The 12,853-nt window shown below is 44.6% G+C and overlaps 1 protein-coding gene across 1 annotated transcript in view; it reads left to right on the top strand.

Annotated features, from left to right (window-relative positions):
• NUP37 (nucleoporin 37) overlaps positions 1-12,853 on the top strand; it is a 125,703-nt gene that overhangs the window by 24,967 nt on the left and 87,883 nt on the right. Inside the window, exons 2-4 of the mRNA XM_085653227.1 lie at positions 6,006-6,195; positions 7,374-7,498; positions 12,143-12,215. Of these exons, the coding sequence (XP_085509353.1) occupies positions 6,040-6,195; positions 7,374-7,498; positions 12,143-12,215 (354 nt within the window). The 5' untranslated portion in view covers positions 6,006-6,039. The remainder of the gene's footprint in view (positions 1-6,005; positions 6,196-7,373; positions 7,499-12,142; positions 12,216-12,853) is intronic.

The following is a 12,853-nucleotide window of genomic DNA, read 5'->3' as shown; positions in this document are numbered from 1 at the left end:
CAGACAACCCCACATATCGTAGAGTGTCGATTTTGTTCTGAAAAAAATCTTTTATCCAGCCCTTCATATGATCAATAAAGGCCTTATCCAAGAGATATTTTCTATCAAAAGTAAAGTCTCTTGGAGTTATACATGTACCAATTGCCGGGATATCCAAAACTACTGGTGCATGCTCCAAAGTAATCCTTGGATATACCCGTATTTTAATTCCTGTGAACAATTGAGTGGATACAAAAAAATAATCAAGCCGTACTAGCTTGTTATGCGGGTAAGAATAAAACTTATACCCTGGGTCATGCGGATGTAGACTGCTCCAAATGTCCATCAGGCCATGATCAGTCAACAAATGATAAAGGGCCTTAAAGACCCTAGGTTTCCTGCCTTTATAATTCTGACAACAAGATTGAATATCTATCTTACTCGGGTTAATGTTGAAATCGCCACACAGCAGTAAAAGAGCAGGCCATAGTGCAAGTTCCCCATTTAGATATTGAAAAACTAGAGCCTCGTCATAGTTAGAGCCGTATACAGTACACAGGGTGAACTTCACTCCCCCCAGTGCAATTTCTAGTATAGCCCAGCGTCCCTGGATATCCACCAATATACGTCCTGTTGTTTGGATTGCTGGTCTAGCTAAAATCGCCACCCCTCTAGTCATAATTGATTGCTTTGAGGCTGCTAATAATACATAGCCCATTTCTGACAAAATTATCCCCATGATGTGTGTTTCCTGCAAACACGAGTCAGGCTGCATCACACAAAGCTCTGCGGCCACTCTTTGCCTCTTATTATGATTGTTTAACCCACATACATTTAATGTACAAATTCGAAGTCCTAACTTAGCCATAAATTCTGCATGAATACCAACGATTGCTTAAATCTGAAATAGCATATTCTGAGAATTCTCAAATCTTCAACAATACTGTGGATTGTTTTTCATTTTTGTATCCCCACCTCCACCCCTCGCAACCCCTTCAATGAGGCTTTAGGACTAATGGTCCTAGCGATGTCGAGCTCTCGCCCCCAGGATAGACCTCCCACACCTATGTGGAGCCCCATATGCAACAGATGAGCATTAACTACATCTTTCAAGAAAAAAAGAGAGAGAAAAAATATTAAACATCACCAGATACTATATCAAAAAACTAAATACTGAATCATTCTTTTATCCTTGTAACAAAGAAAATAATGTCGCACATAAGGTGTCACAACTTTTAACATAGAAAAAAACGGAGAGGAAAAAAGAAGGGCGTCTACATCTCAAATCCGACCAGCCAGCACTTTACAAGAAAGCCAACCTTGACCCCATTGCAGCTATATCCCATCAGATCATAACATATAGAAAAAATAGTATCGTTTGATATAAGGTAGGTATAGCCCAGGTAAGTAGCTGTAATAAGAGAATATTAACTACTTTGCCTTCAATGGGATTGTAAAAACTCTTTGGCCTGTACATCAGAGGTAAAAAAACGTATGTGCTCTTTGTACAGCATTTTTTGCTTGGCTGGGTTTAATAAGAAGGCTTTGGCCCCTTTGGCCTGAAATGGTGCGATAAGCTGGCGCAGTTGTCAGCGCTTTTCAACCGTTTGGTGGCAATAATCTGACCTAACAAAAAACTCAACCCCTTTCCCAGCTCTCTTTCTATCAGGGCGAGCTAGATCAAATACAGCTTCACGGGCAAGGAAATTATTGAGAGAGATCAGAATAGCTCTAGGTCTAGTTTCTGTTTGACCAGATCTTGGACGTAAAGAAAACTGAAAGCGATGTGCCCTCTGTACCTCTGTCTGCCAATCCCATTGCCTAAGTTGAGGGAAGGCCTCCGTAAACACATCAATAATAAACTTGCGCGGATCTTGTCCTTCTGCCCCCTCGGGAATTTGGAGGACTCTCGTTGTTTTGGCGGGATCGGTTCTCTAAATCTGTCAGTTTCCACTGGTTATCATCTTTCATGGTTCGCAAAGTCTCAGTCAGAGCATTCTGTTCCGCAAGTTCGTCTTCTAGGAACGAAATACGAGCTTCAGCTTCGTTACACCTTGTAGTGAACTCCGTACAGGTCTTGGCTATAAGACGTACTGAGTTTTGTAATTTGCGACAGGAGCTTTGAGCCCTCTGGCTTTCCACACTTGTCTCCTCCCTATGAGTCATGATGGTTGATATATCAAAGCCAATGAAACCTCTTCTGGTGGTTCTGCCGCATTTGTCTTGGGGGCGTCCATGTTGTGACCGTCCCTGATACCAATATCTAGTTCTGATGAAGAGGAATAGTCCCATTGCAGAGCATTACAGCCATTATTGCCATCTGTGTGGTTGGCTCCTTCTCTTGCCTCGGGGTTCTTGCGTACTGTTCGAGGGCTGTCATCCGACAAGTCCCCTCCCGAGTCTTCGGCAGCGTGTTGCTATAATCACTCCCTCCACCATCAAGCAGACCGGTCTGCAGCATTACATTCGCCTCTAAATCCTCATTAGAAGAGTCCGAGTGGTCTGAAAGGGAGAACATTTCCCCCAAAGTCCACCTCCTTTGTGGAGAATTTGATACTTGAACATACCATATCTTTACCAATACTTGGGTCAGATTTTTCAATGTTATCGGTGTTTGGTGTATGTAATTCCTCCACACAACCACTAGTTAATGCAATACTGGAGATTGGTGAGTTGTTTGGTAAACTCTATGGGGAGCTCGAATATAGGGATCCTCCACTTGTTTGAGTACCATCCTGAATAGATAAAGGGGCAGAGTCAGTATCATCCAGCCTAGTGTGGGGAGAGGCAAATTCTCTCTCTACCGGGTCCTGTCCCTCCAAAAGAACAGACACCTTCCCACTGCCTATATCCAAGGCAGGCGAGCTCGCCTGGGAGGACTGCACTGATTTTGTTTTTTGATTTAAAAAAAATATATATTTATTTTCCCAATGAAAACAGGGGGATAGTGCGCTTACCGGAGCTGTCTTTTGCAGTCTTATCGCCTATTACGGCAGTATCCTTCTTGTTTGTTCTCCCATTTGTGCTTGTAGCATTCTTGCCAGCAGCCGTGGCAGCTCCTGCAGCCGCGGAGTCGCCCCGGAATGCGTGTTCTTCCTCCTAAAGTCTTAGGGGGCATCGTGTGCTGAACACCACTTTCCCCTCTCCGGCTTCCGTTAGCTGTAGTTCCCATGGGACACCACCACAGCCGGCTCCTCAGAATGACCCCAAAGCCGCCACGAAGCCGCCTGATCCTTGCAGCCAAAGCAGCGGCTGCGGAGCCAAGCATACCAGGAACACCTGCCTCAGCACTCGTCAGGCAGCGCCGCGTAGTAAGTGCCTTCTGCCCCTTTTCAGGATATCACAGTTTCATAGAGTCCGGGAGCAGCCAGCTCACTCGTCCGAGCTAGCGGACGCCATCTTGCCTCACTAAAATGCACTCTCAATTCAAGTCCCCATCATCGCCACTTCCCAGGGGCTCTGCAACTCCCTGGCGGACTTCTTCAATGGCAAGATCTCCACCAGCTACAAAAGCTTCAAACTTTAACCCACCACCGCCGACACCCTCAGACTCCTCGCTCCCATGGATGCTAACCCCGATGCGACATATGACCACCTACTTTTCCCATGAAGCCAGTTCAAAAAAGACAACACCACAGCCATCATGAACTCAGTCCACTCAGGAGCCCCCACAGTCCCCTGCCCCCATTACATTTTTTAACCTCTGGAGAACGATGATCAGCAGTGATCTCACTGCCATCTTCAGCTCGTAACAACCGCTTCCTTCCCTGAAGTCAAACATGCAGAAGTCAAACCCCTTCTCAAGCGAACTCCAGAACTATCGTCTTATCTCAGTGCTCCCAAGTCCCACCCAAGTCCTCGAAAAGGCAATCGTCTGCAAACCTTTGGAACACCTGGAGATCAGCAATCTCCTGGACACCTCTCAATCCAGATTCTGCACCAACTACAGCACCGGAACCACCCTGATGATGCCACGGACGACATCAGAACCCTCCTCGACATTCAAGAAATGGCCATCCTGATCCTCCTCGACCTCTCAGCAGCTTTCAACACTGTATCTCACAACACCTTTATCAAGAGGCGTCATCAAATTGGAATGTAAAGAAACACCCTCAAATGGATTGACTCCTTTCTCACCGATAGAACCTAGAGAATCCGCCTGCCACTTTTCACCTCAGAACCCAAGAACATCATCTGCAGCGTCCCTCAGCCCTACGCTCTTCAACATCTGCATGACCCCCCCTGGGCTAACAACATCCGAACCTACGGAATGAACATCCTATGCTATGCAGGTGACACCCAGATCCTCCTCTCACTAACAGAAAACCACCACCAAGGCCAACTTCCACAGGTGCATGACAGGCATCACCAACTGGATGAGCAAGAACTGCGTAAAACTCAACACAGACAAAACGGAAGTGCCAATCTTCGAGAACAACACCTCCCTGTGGGACGACTCTTGGTGGCCTTCTTAACTAGGACCAGCACCCACTCCAACAGACCACGCACGCAACCATGGCATCATCCTGGATAGCAAGCTCACCATGAAAAACCAAATTAACAGTGTCTTCCACCTGCTTCCTCACTCCTCGCATGCTCCGTAAGATCTTCAAATGGCTCCCCATCAACACGAGACGATCTGTCACTCAAGCCCTGATAACCAGCCAACTATACTACTGTAACACACTCCAGTCTGAATCACAACACACCTCCTGAAGAGACTGCAGACTCTACAGAACTCAGCGGCTAGATTCCTCCTTGACCTCCCCAAATGGCCAACTCACCCCATATCTCAAGAAGTTCCACTGGCTCCTCGTTCAGAAGTGATGTCAATTCAAGCTGCTGAGCCACACCTACAAGGCCCTTCTCAACCAAGGACCAGCATACATAAGTCACCGCTTGAACTTCCACCAACCCTCAAGACTCCTGCACTCCGCCTCCCTCGCAGGCACCTGCACATCGGCCAAAGAAACAGTGGAGGATGCTCCTTCTCTTGCGTCTCAGCTAAATCCGGGAAAATCCTAAGGCTTCTGTTATTTATAAATGCCTGACGGCCGTAAGCCCTTTCAGACTTGAATCAGACACTGATTTACTCGGGGAGCAATATTTTAATATTTGTTGGTTTATTACATTTTGGCATAAGATTTAGTTCGTTACAGAATACTTCAACAGGAGCAAATGTAACACAAACATTGTATTTTATTTAAAATTATTTGTGTATCACTCTACTATCTCTTTCAAAATGTAATAAAACTAGTGATTCTAAATGTTGGTCCTGCATTATCAGTGGTTATGATTTAGTTCATATGTTATTTTTCTGTCCAACTATGATATACTTTTGGAGTAAAGTTTGAAGACAAATTAATGGAGTGTTTACTACTAATTACACTTAATAAAGTATTTTAATTTCTGAATGGAACTGGCCATTCCTGCAACCTGCTGCGAAGCTTCTGGTATCGGTGTGTCGTAAAGATGAACATGCATCGCAGGTGGTGCTCGGGAAGGGACAAATTACCAGGCAATGTCTGACAAGTACTGCATATGCGGTGACACCTGTGACTGCTTCCTTCTGTCTGCTCCAGCTTTTTTACACCAACGTTTATCTTTGGCGCTCAACCGAGAGCAATGAGATTGTCTCATGCTTTGCATCTGGGTGTGACCCACTGGATGACCAGTACAGGTGAGACTGCCAGACTCCTCCCTGCTATCATTCATCCTTCACTTTGATTAATGCACTGTATTTTATCTGCTGGTGTAGCAGCACTATTGCTTACATTCATTGATGACCAAATGCTCACCACCCATATCCACATTTGCAGAGACCAGCTGCTGAGCTTGGTTACATAGATCCGCTGCATGCACCATACAGGGAAGCTGGCCCCAATGCCACAATAGAAGACCACTTGTAAAAACATCCACATTGCCAAAGTAGCTGGAGAACACAATTGCCTCGAGTTTAGTAGTTTATTATGAATGTATATTCAAAACCTGCATGTCTTTGACCTGTTCCAATTCTTCCTCCTCAGCATCTCTTCATAGACATCACCTTTACAACAGACGATGAAGCAGGACGCCTCTAGGGTACCTGCCTACACCGTGGACTGTGAGGACTACGTACACGTAGTGGAATTCAATCCCTTCGAGTCTGGAGAGGAAGGAAGTTTGCTTGCATATGGAGGCAACAACTACATAGTTATTGGTATCTGTAGGTTCCCGGTGAGCACACCATTTCAGGCTAATTTCTCCTGCATGTCAAGCTTTCCTGTGCATTTAGAAATCAGTAAATGTTCCTTATTCTTTATATCTGTGCCACAGTGTTTGTATTGATAACACTAATCTGTGTGTTCGACATTTCCAACTACACCTTGTTAGTGAAGTCTGTACAAACATACTTGGTGCACAAATCTGACCTGACCTCCACCTTTTCTGCCTTTATCTTTATATCTGTTTGAAACATTGAATTTCACATTTGCAGCTTTTCTGGCCTAATGTTTTCTTCTCAGAGGATTCTCTTGCTAATAATGCAGCTTATGCATGCTAAATTGTAGGATATAGTTGTATGCTCCGTTAACTGCGTATCTTTAATTGAACCCCCCCCCCCATCTTTATGTTTTAAAGCTCATGTTCAAATGTGTATTGTTGCTTCCTATTATCTGGTATTCAAATGAGATGGGATCTGCTGATTTACTTTGTTAGATTCTTCAGATGGCAGTTTAGTCACATTGCTCTCTAGCAGTTTAATCTAATTCTGCCCTTTCACAACGTGCACACCCGCATTCAAAGTAGTTGCCTACAGTGCTTGGGAATAAATGCTTCAAGAACCCCAAAAATATTTTAACTTTTTTTCCAGTTGTTTTTTCCTTTAAGTATTGACGAGGACTCGGCAGCTCCCGCTGCAATGATTTATATTTAAAACAGCATGTTAAATCAAAGACCATTTTGCTCTTTCGGAAGGTGCACATCTGCACACACATGGCCAGTGACTACTAAGGCATTGTTTTGCTTTTTGATACCCAAAATATTTTTGCAGTTGTGAGGTTAATATTGGAGATGGCCCTTGTGCTCTCACTACAATGAATTATATGTTTTTTAGAAGGCAAAAAAACAAAGCTTGACAAAGACAAGAGGCTGACAGTCAACACCAGACTGATTGGCTTTACCAATGCTTGTTGTCTTTCTGCTGGTCTCCGACTGGGAGGACATATTTTACATTGCATGTCCAAAACTTCATTCATTGTGTTTATTTAAAAGCGTTAGAACTGTTCCCCTGCTTACACTGGGGAGTCAACTGTATATTTGATAGCTTTTAGCATTTACTTATCAAGTTAACCTGTATATTATACTGGAAACCATTTTGTGTTTTTTTTTTTTTTTTTTTTTTATTCTGTTTTTAGGAGGAGGATTCTTCAGTGGAAGCATTTGTCTATAAGACTCTAAAAACATTTCAGCATGGCGTTCGAGTGGATGCAATCGCGTGGAGTCCTGAAACCAGACGTGATGCACTGCCGCCACTAATCAGGTACTAGGTTGATTCTACCTAAAGCAAATGCATGTCTTCCCCTGAACAGACACTCTGCAGCTAGAGTTTCCTTTCATTGCCTGCTGTCACATTGGGTTGTCTTTCCTATCGTTTTCAGCCACAGAACAGGGAGCACAAATGTATGGATACATGCACCCATCATTCGTCGCAAACTGCTTACTTTTGTTGGTGCGCTCTCAGACCTCGAACAAAAAATATGTGCTGAAATACCTTTGCTGATTTCTCTGTCTATATCTCTGATCATCCAGAAAAATAATATTACATATATTGTTCACTGGCCGGGCACTACCAATGAAAGATCCCCAAATGCCTTTTTAGTGGAGCACTCGTTCATGGAATTATATTCTGGCTGGAGTGCGGCTATTCTTGCCCCATTCTTGACTGCATGTTCGTCTGTTTTACATCTGACTACCTAGTAAATGAGCTGTGAACTAGCATTAACATGTTTTCACTCAAATACAGGTGGAGAGGATCCCACTTCAGGATAATATTGGCAAACAATTGAATGGGAATTATCTTGAATGATTTCTGATAATAAGTGATGTCGATTTCAGAGTCTTTCTAGTAGTACTTTCCATTTAGAGGCAGGCGGATGGATGGATGGCGCATCTTTTTTGCAGGAAAGGATAGACGAGTGTCGAAGGTCCTGACAGTGACACGTTTTGTAGACAGTGGGTTTGAGTAAGTCTTTGGTGCGTGTTGTAAAACAAACTGAAATGCCAGAGTATACCAATGTAATTGCCAGCATCGCTAGGTATCTGGCAACAACTCCATTGGACCCCATTCAGAATAAAAGTAAAAAATGTGCCTCCAAAGGTCAGTGACCTTCATTTCCATGTGATTGATTCTAAGATGCAGTGGCCTAAAATACTACAGCTGATTGAAGAAATAATTTCGTCTTCTCTGAGGCATTAGCTCCTATAGCTGCTGTGTCTGATAGGAGTATAGAGCTCCTCTGTACTAAACGTGGCACACTGCCTTGCCAGCAGAATGCGCTGAGAGAGATCGCTCCATAAATGTCTACATTTCTTAGGATTTCGCTCCGTGCTAAGCAACAGACCAAGCGTCACCAATGGCAAACTCAATTAAGTCTAAGTTAAATTCAGAGAGACACTGCGTCGAAGGTAGTCTACACACCCACCCAAGATGAGCGGAAGCAGCTCGTCCTGTGGTGTGGGAGCAGTGACACGAAGACACATTGCCATCTGGAAAGTAGTGCATTTCTGTGGTGTGCAGGTGTTCACCTTCGAGGAATTGAGCCAATGGATGCCAAGGTGGGAGGCCACTGATTAACTAGATGGCCAGCTGGGCCGCCCCGAACAGTGTCACTCCTGCCACAACCTGCAGTGATTTTGGGGTTTGATGCACTCCTCAAGTGAAGAGGGAGCAGTGCCTGGTGCCTGGGGAGAAGAGAATAACTTCGAGGGAAGAACATGCAAAATTGCCCCCTCCTTCAGTCTTGAGTAGGACATCTGGCTCTAGCAGTACAATGGGTCTCGGGGACTTGCTGGCATGTGAAAGTGTGGATGAATGAGCGTGTCTGAATGAAACCTCGGTGCCAAACCACAGAAGACCAAGGACCACATAAAGAATGAGCGCCGGGGCAATGAGCTAAAGTGAGTGCACCATTGGAGAGAATGAGAGGGGGACTGGGGGCCCTAGCGGAGGTCTAGGTAACTCCGGGAGATGAAGCTAGCTGCGTTTGTGGTGTGGGTCCACAGTTGGGGGGGGCACTCACCCAAACTTGATGGAACTCGCTTTCAGACTGCTGAAAACGGGGGTGGGAAAGAAGTCTGGAAACAAGCAAGAACTAGATTAGTCTTAAAGAAACGCCGAGTGGTCGAATGTGGTGAAGCTAGGAGGAGTCAACAGGATAATAAACAGGGGGGGGATTGATTGCGATTTATAAAGGTATGAAGGGATGGATCTTTCATTCAATTCACCAGTGAGTTTACCACTGACCCTGGGGAAGCGGGAGTATGAGTTAAGATGGGGACCCGAATGAGACGGGGAGCTGCCCCAAGATGGATGGAAAATGCTATGGAGGGATGTAAAGAAACGCAACCCACCTGTTTAACACTGGCAATCATCTTTCAAAATTATGACAGTGCAGTATTCGATTAAACAAATGACACCGAATATTCCCCAGTACATCCGGTGGTGGTGGAGAGGGGGCCCCCTCCACATTTAGTGACCTTGCACGATTCCAAACACCTTTCGGAAGTTCTTGCTCCCTAAAGTCAGTTCCTGGATTCACTGTAAAAGCTAGTGCAGCCACTACAGTTTTGGAGGTATGCCCGTGTGGATGGAACGAGGCTATTCACAGATCCTGGAAGTTAATATACCAGCCGTATTGTTGTCCAGGATAACCACTGCCGTCAATGGAAACCGCGTTCTAGTCCAGCCAGCAGGCATGGCGTTGGAGGATCAGGGGACGATGGCTGTGGAACCACTGTCTGCCCGTGGTAACTGAGAAAGAGCTGCCTTTCGAGCTGTTTGTTTGTTTCTCATGGGAGAGGACAGTTGTGATGTAACATCCCCACCCGGGCTGTGTGCTCTGGCAATGTTTGACTGAAGGTTTACTGTAAAAAAAAAAATGGTGGTAGGCTTGAGATTCGATGGGTGTTATGTAGCATAACCGTTTTATAAATTGTCTCAGATGTCTGATGGTTAATTGCAGAGTGTAAGAGTGGTAATTAGTAAGGAGGTGTTAGAAATGTACCCTTTAAAAAAAAAAAATAGTTTTTGTACCCTTTCCTTTTGAGGTTTACTCTTTTAAGGTGTAACTCTTGAAAGAGCATGGTGTTGCATCTTACCCAACTTAAACATTGACATTTTAATTGTATAGTGTACTTCACTTTAAATGATTATTACTTATTTATTTTGAATAAAGAAGTGGAAATCGTATGTCCTCAGACAGGCGGAAGCGGAGGCTAGAGATGGAAAGGTTTCTGTCCTCGCTAACTCGAAGACCCGAATGATAAATGAGGAAGATAAAGCGAAGTGTTAGAGGGTTGCCAAATGGCGCACACACACTGATTGTTATTTCAAACGTTGTATGGTTATTTATTATGCAGCACTAGTCTACATAAAGATTAGATCAGAATGATCAGAATTATTATAAACAACTCGGTAAATGATATGCAAATTAGAGCAAATGTTAAGAAGGCTCCAATCATATTTCATCACACATCCCTCATATTAGTCTATTCTTTACTCAACGTGTCTGATTTCAACCATCCAGTCTTAAATGGCTGTATCCGTTCTCCAAGGTTTCTTATGCCAATCCGCGTATAATTTCCCAGGGTACTTCATGCTGTCGGTCAGCCGTCAGAATCTGGGCCTTCAGCTTCTCATTGCTAGAATCGTTCCATGTGTCTTAACTCCATCCCTGTACCAACGCCTTGTATAGCTTTGCTGCTAAGGATGCCTTATGGAGCAAGGAGGGCTCACTTCTTCCCTGCTGCTGCTCTGCTACAAAAACGTGCAGACAGTGCCACTTTGCAGTGGTTTGCAGAGTTTAATACCTCTTTTGTCCTCTTTTCTTCCAAAGCGTCTCTGCAAGGCCATCTTCCTTTGCAGCTGAGGTTACAACACTCGCACTAGAGTGGTAGGAAGGTTTCCCTTTCTGCCTTGTTAGCTTGAATGGTGTTATAAACATGATGATTAAACAAACATGTGTTAGCATTACCTTTCAAACAGTTCATGTTTCTAAAACCTGTGCTTATACACATGTTCTAACAGTAAATGGTCCCATTTTTACATGCAAGTCTGACACAGGACTATAATAAAATACACTTGAATCCTCAAGTGTTTCCTTGGCATACAAGAGAGGGAGGAGACACAAGCATTGCATGGGGCAGTCTTGGTGGGGTATTGGAGTTGTGAATCGTCCTACCATCTGAACACCTGCAGCATTAATCCTTCAAGCTGCCCCGAAGAGAGAAATAACACTCCGTTTTAAGCTTTCCACTACTTCCTTTACCTACATGTGTGACCATCACCAGAAGGTAGAAGAGCTTTTGTGGAGATTAAAACAATTTCCAGAGTAGAGGAATAAAGGAGGGAGTTATAAACCAGTCCATACCGTAATAATTGGGGAGAAATATTACAGCTCCCAAGGCCTAAATGAGGTGGAAATATTGAGGCTAATCAGACCCCCGGAGCCAGAATGTCCAGCGTAGAGTGGGGGAAAAACTTAAACTAGAGAGAGAAAAACATGACCACAAAAAATTAAAAAGTAATGGTGCACAGTTATGTATTGAGAGCAACAGCTGAGACATTTGTTTTCTGCGTGTACATCTCGTGCCTTGTGTAGGACTGCAATCTACATCCTTTCAATCTTGCCTCTCTCCTCTGACAGCTGAGCTCTGCATTCCATGTTCAGATCAAGGAGGGAGGGTGCACAGGCCGCACTGGGCCTGATGTAGGCAGAGAGCCTGAGGTGGAACACGCTGTCCCTCTCGCCTCGCACATTGTACACTGCCAAGTTTTAGGCCCCAATGCAAGGCCCTCGCACATTAGTAAAAGAGTGATGTGGGTGAGAGTGGGGAACCCTGTAGCATGCACTGAAGACCGAGTACCAGAGCTGCCACTTGTTAATAAGATGTTCTTTTTCTTTAGGTTTTGTACTGCAGCAGCAGATAAAACATTAAGGCTCTTCACATCAGACCTTCATGACAAGAATGAATATAAGGTATGTAAATGAATAAGGACCCTCAGTAATAAAGGGTGTTTATGATGAACTGGATAAAAACAGGCGTGCAAAGCCTCTGGCAATGAATCACATCGCAGACCGATGGGGAGTTAATAGGTCGCTTTTATTTAGCAACAACAAAACAGAATCGTAATGCAATCAATGACTTTCAATGAAAATACCCTGCCACCCCTCCATGATCCCCCCCCCCCCATGAAAAATCCCCATACCGATCCCCCAATGAAATTTCCCCCATATCGATCCCCCAAGAGATTTCCCACATGAAGTTTTCCCCCCCATAGATCACCAATTCTCCCCCACCTGGAACCTCTACCACAGCCCCTTATCTCTGTTTCCCTTCGGTCCTAAGCTATTCTGTCTGCCCCAACCCTTCCTACCTGCCTCAATCCCGTCCCAATCTGCCTCTAATGGAAAAAGGTGACAAAATACCAAGGAAACCGGGAAAGAACCCCAACAGGAAAAATGCAGCTATAAAAATTTGTATGCAAAATGGGAAGGTGGGTGGGGCACAAAACAAGCGCGCTTCCTGCCTACCTGACTTCGGGACCCCCAACTGGCATTAATTAGAACGTGGCGTTTTCAAACGCCGTGGTCTAAAGCAGGCGCCTTGCCTGTAC

The sequence above is a fragment of the Triturus cristatus genome, chromosome 4_1 (assembly GCF_964204655.1).
Source record: "Triturus cristatus chromosome 4_1, aTriCri1.1, whole genome shotgun sequence".
NCBI lineage: Eukaryota > Metazoa > Chordata > Amphibia > Caudata > Salamandridae > Triturus > Triturus cristatus.
This window is presented reverse-complemented; position numbering and strand designations above follow the sequence as displayed.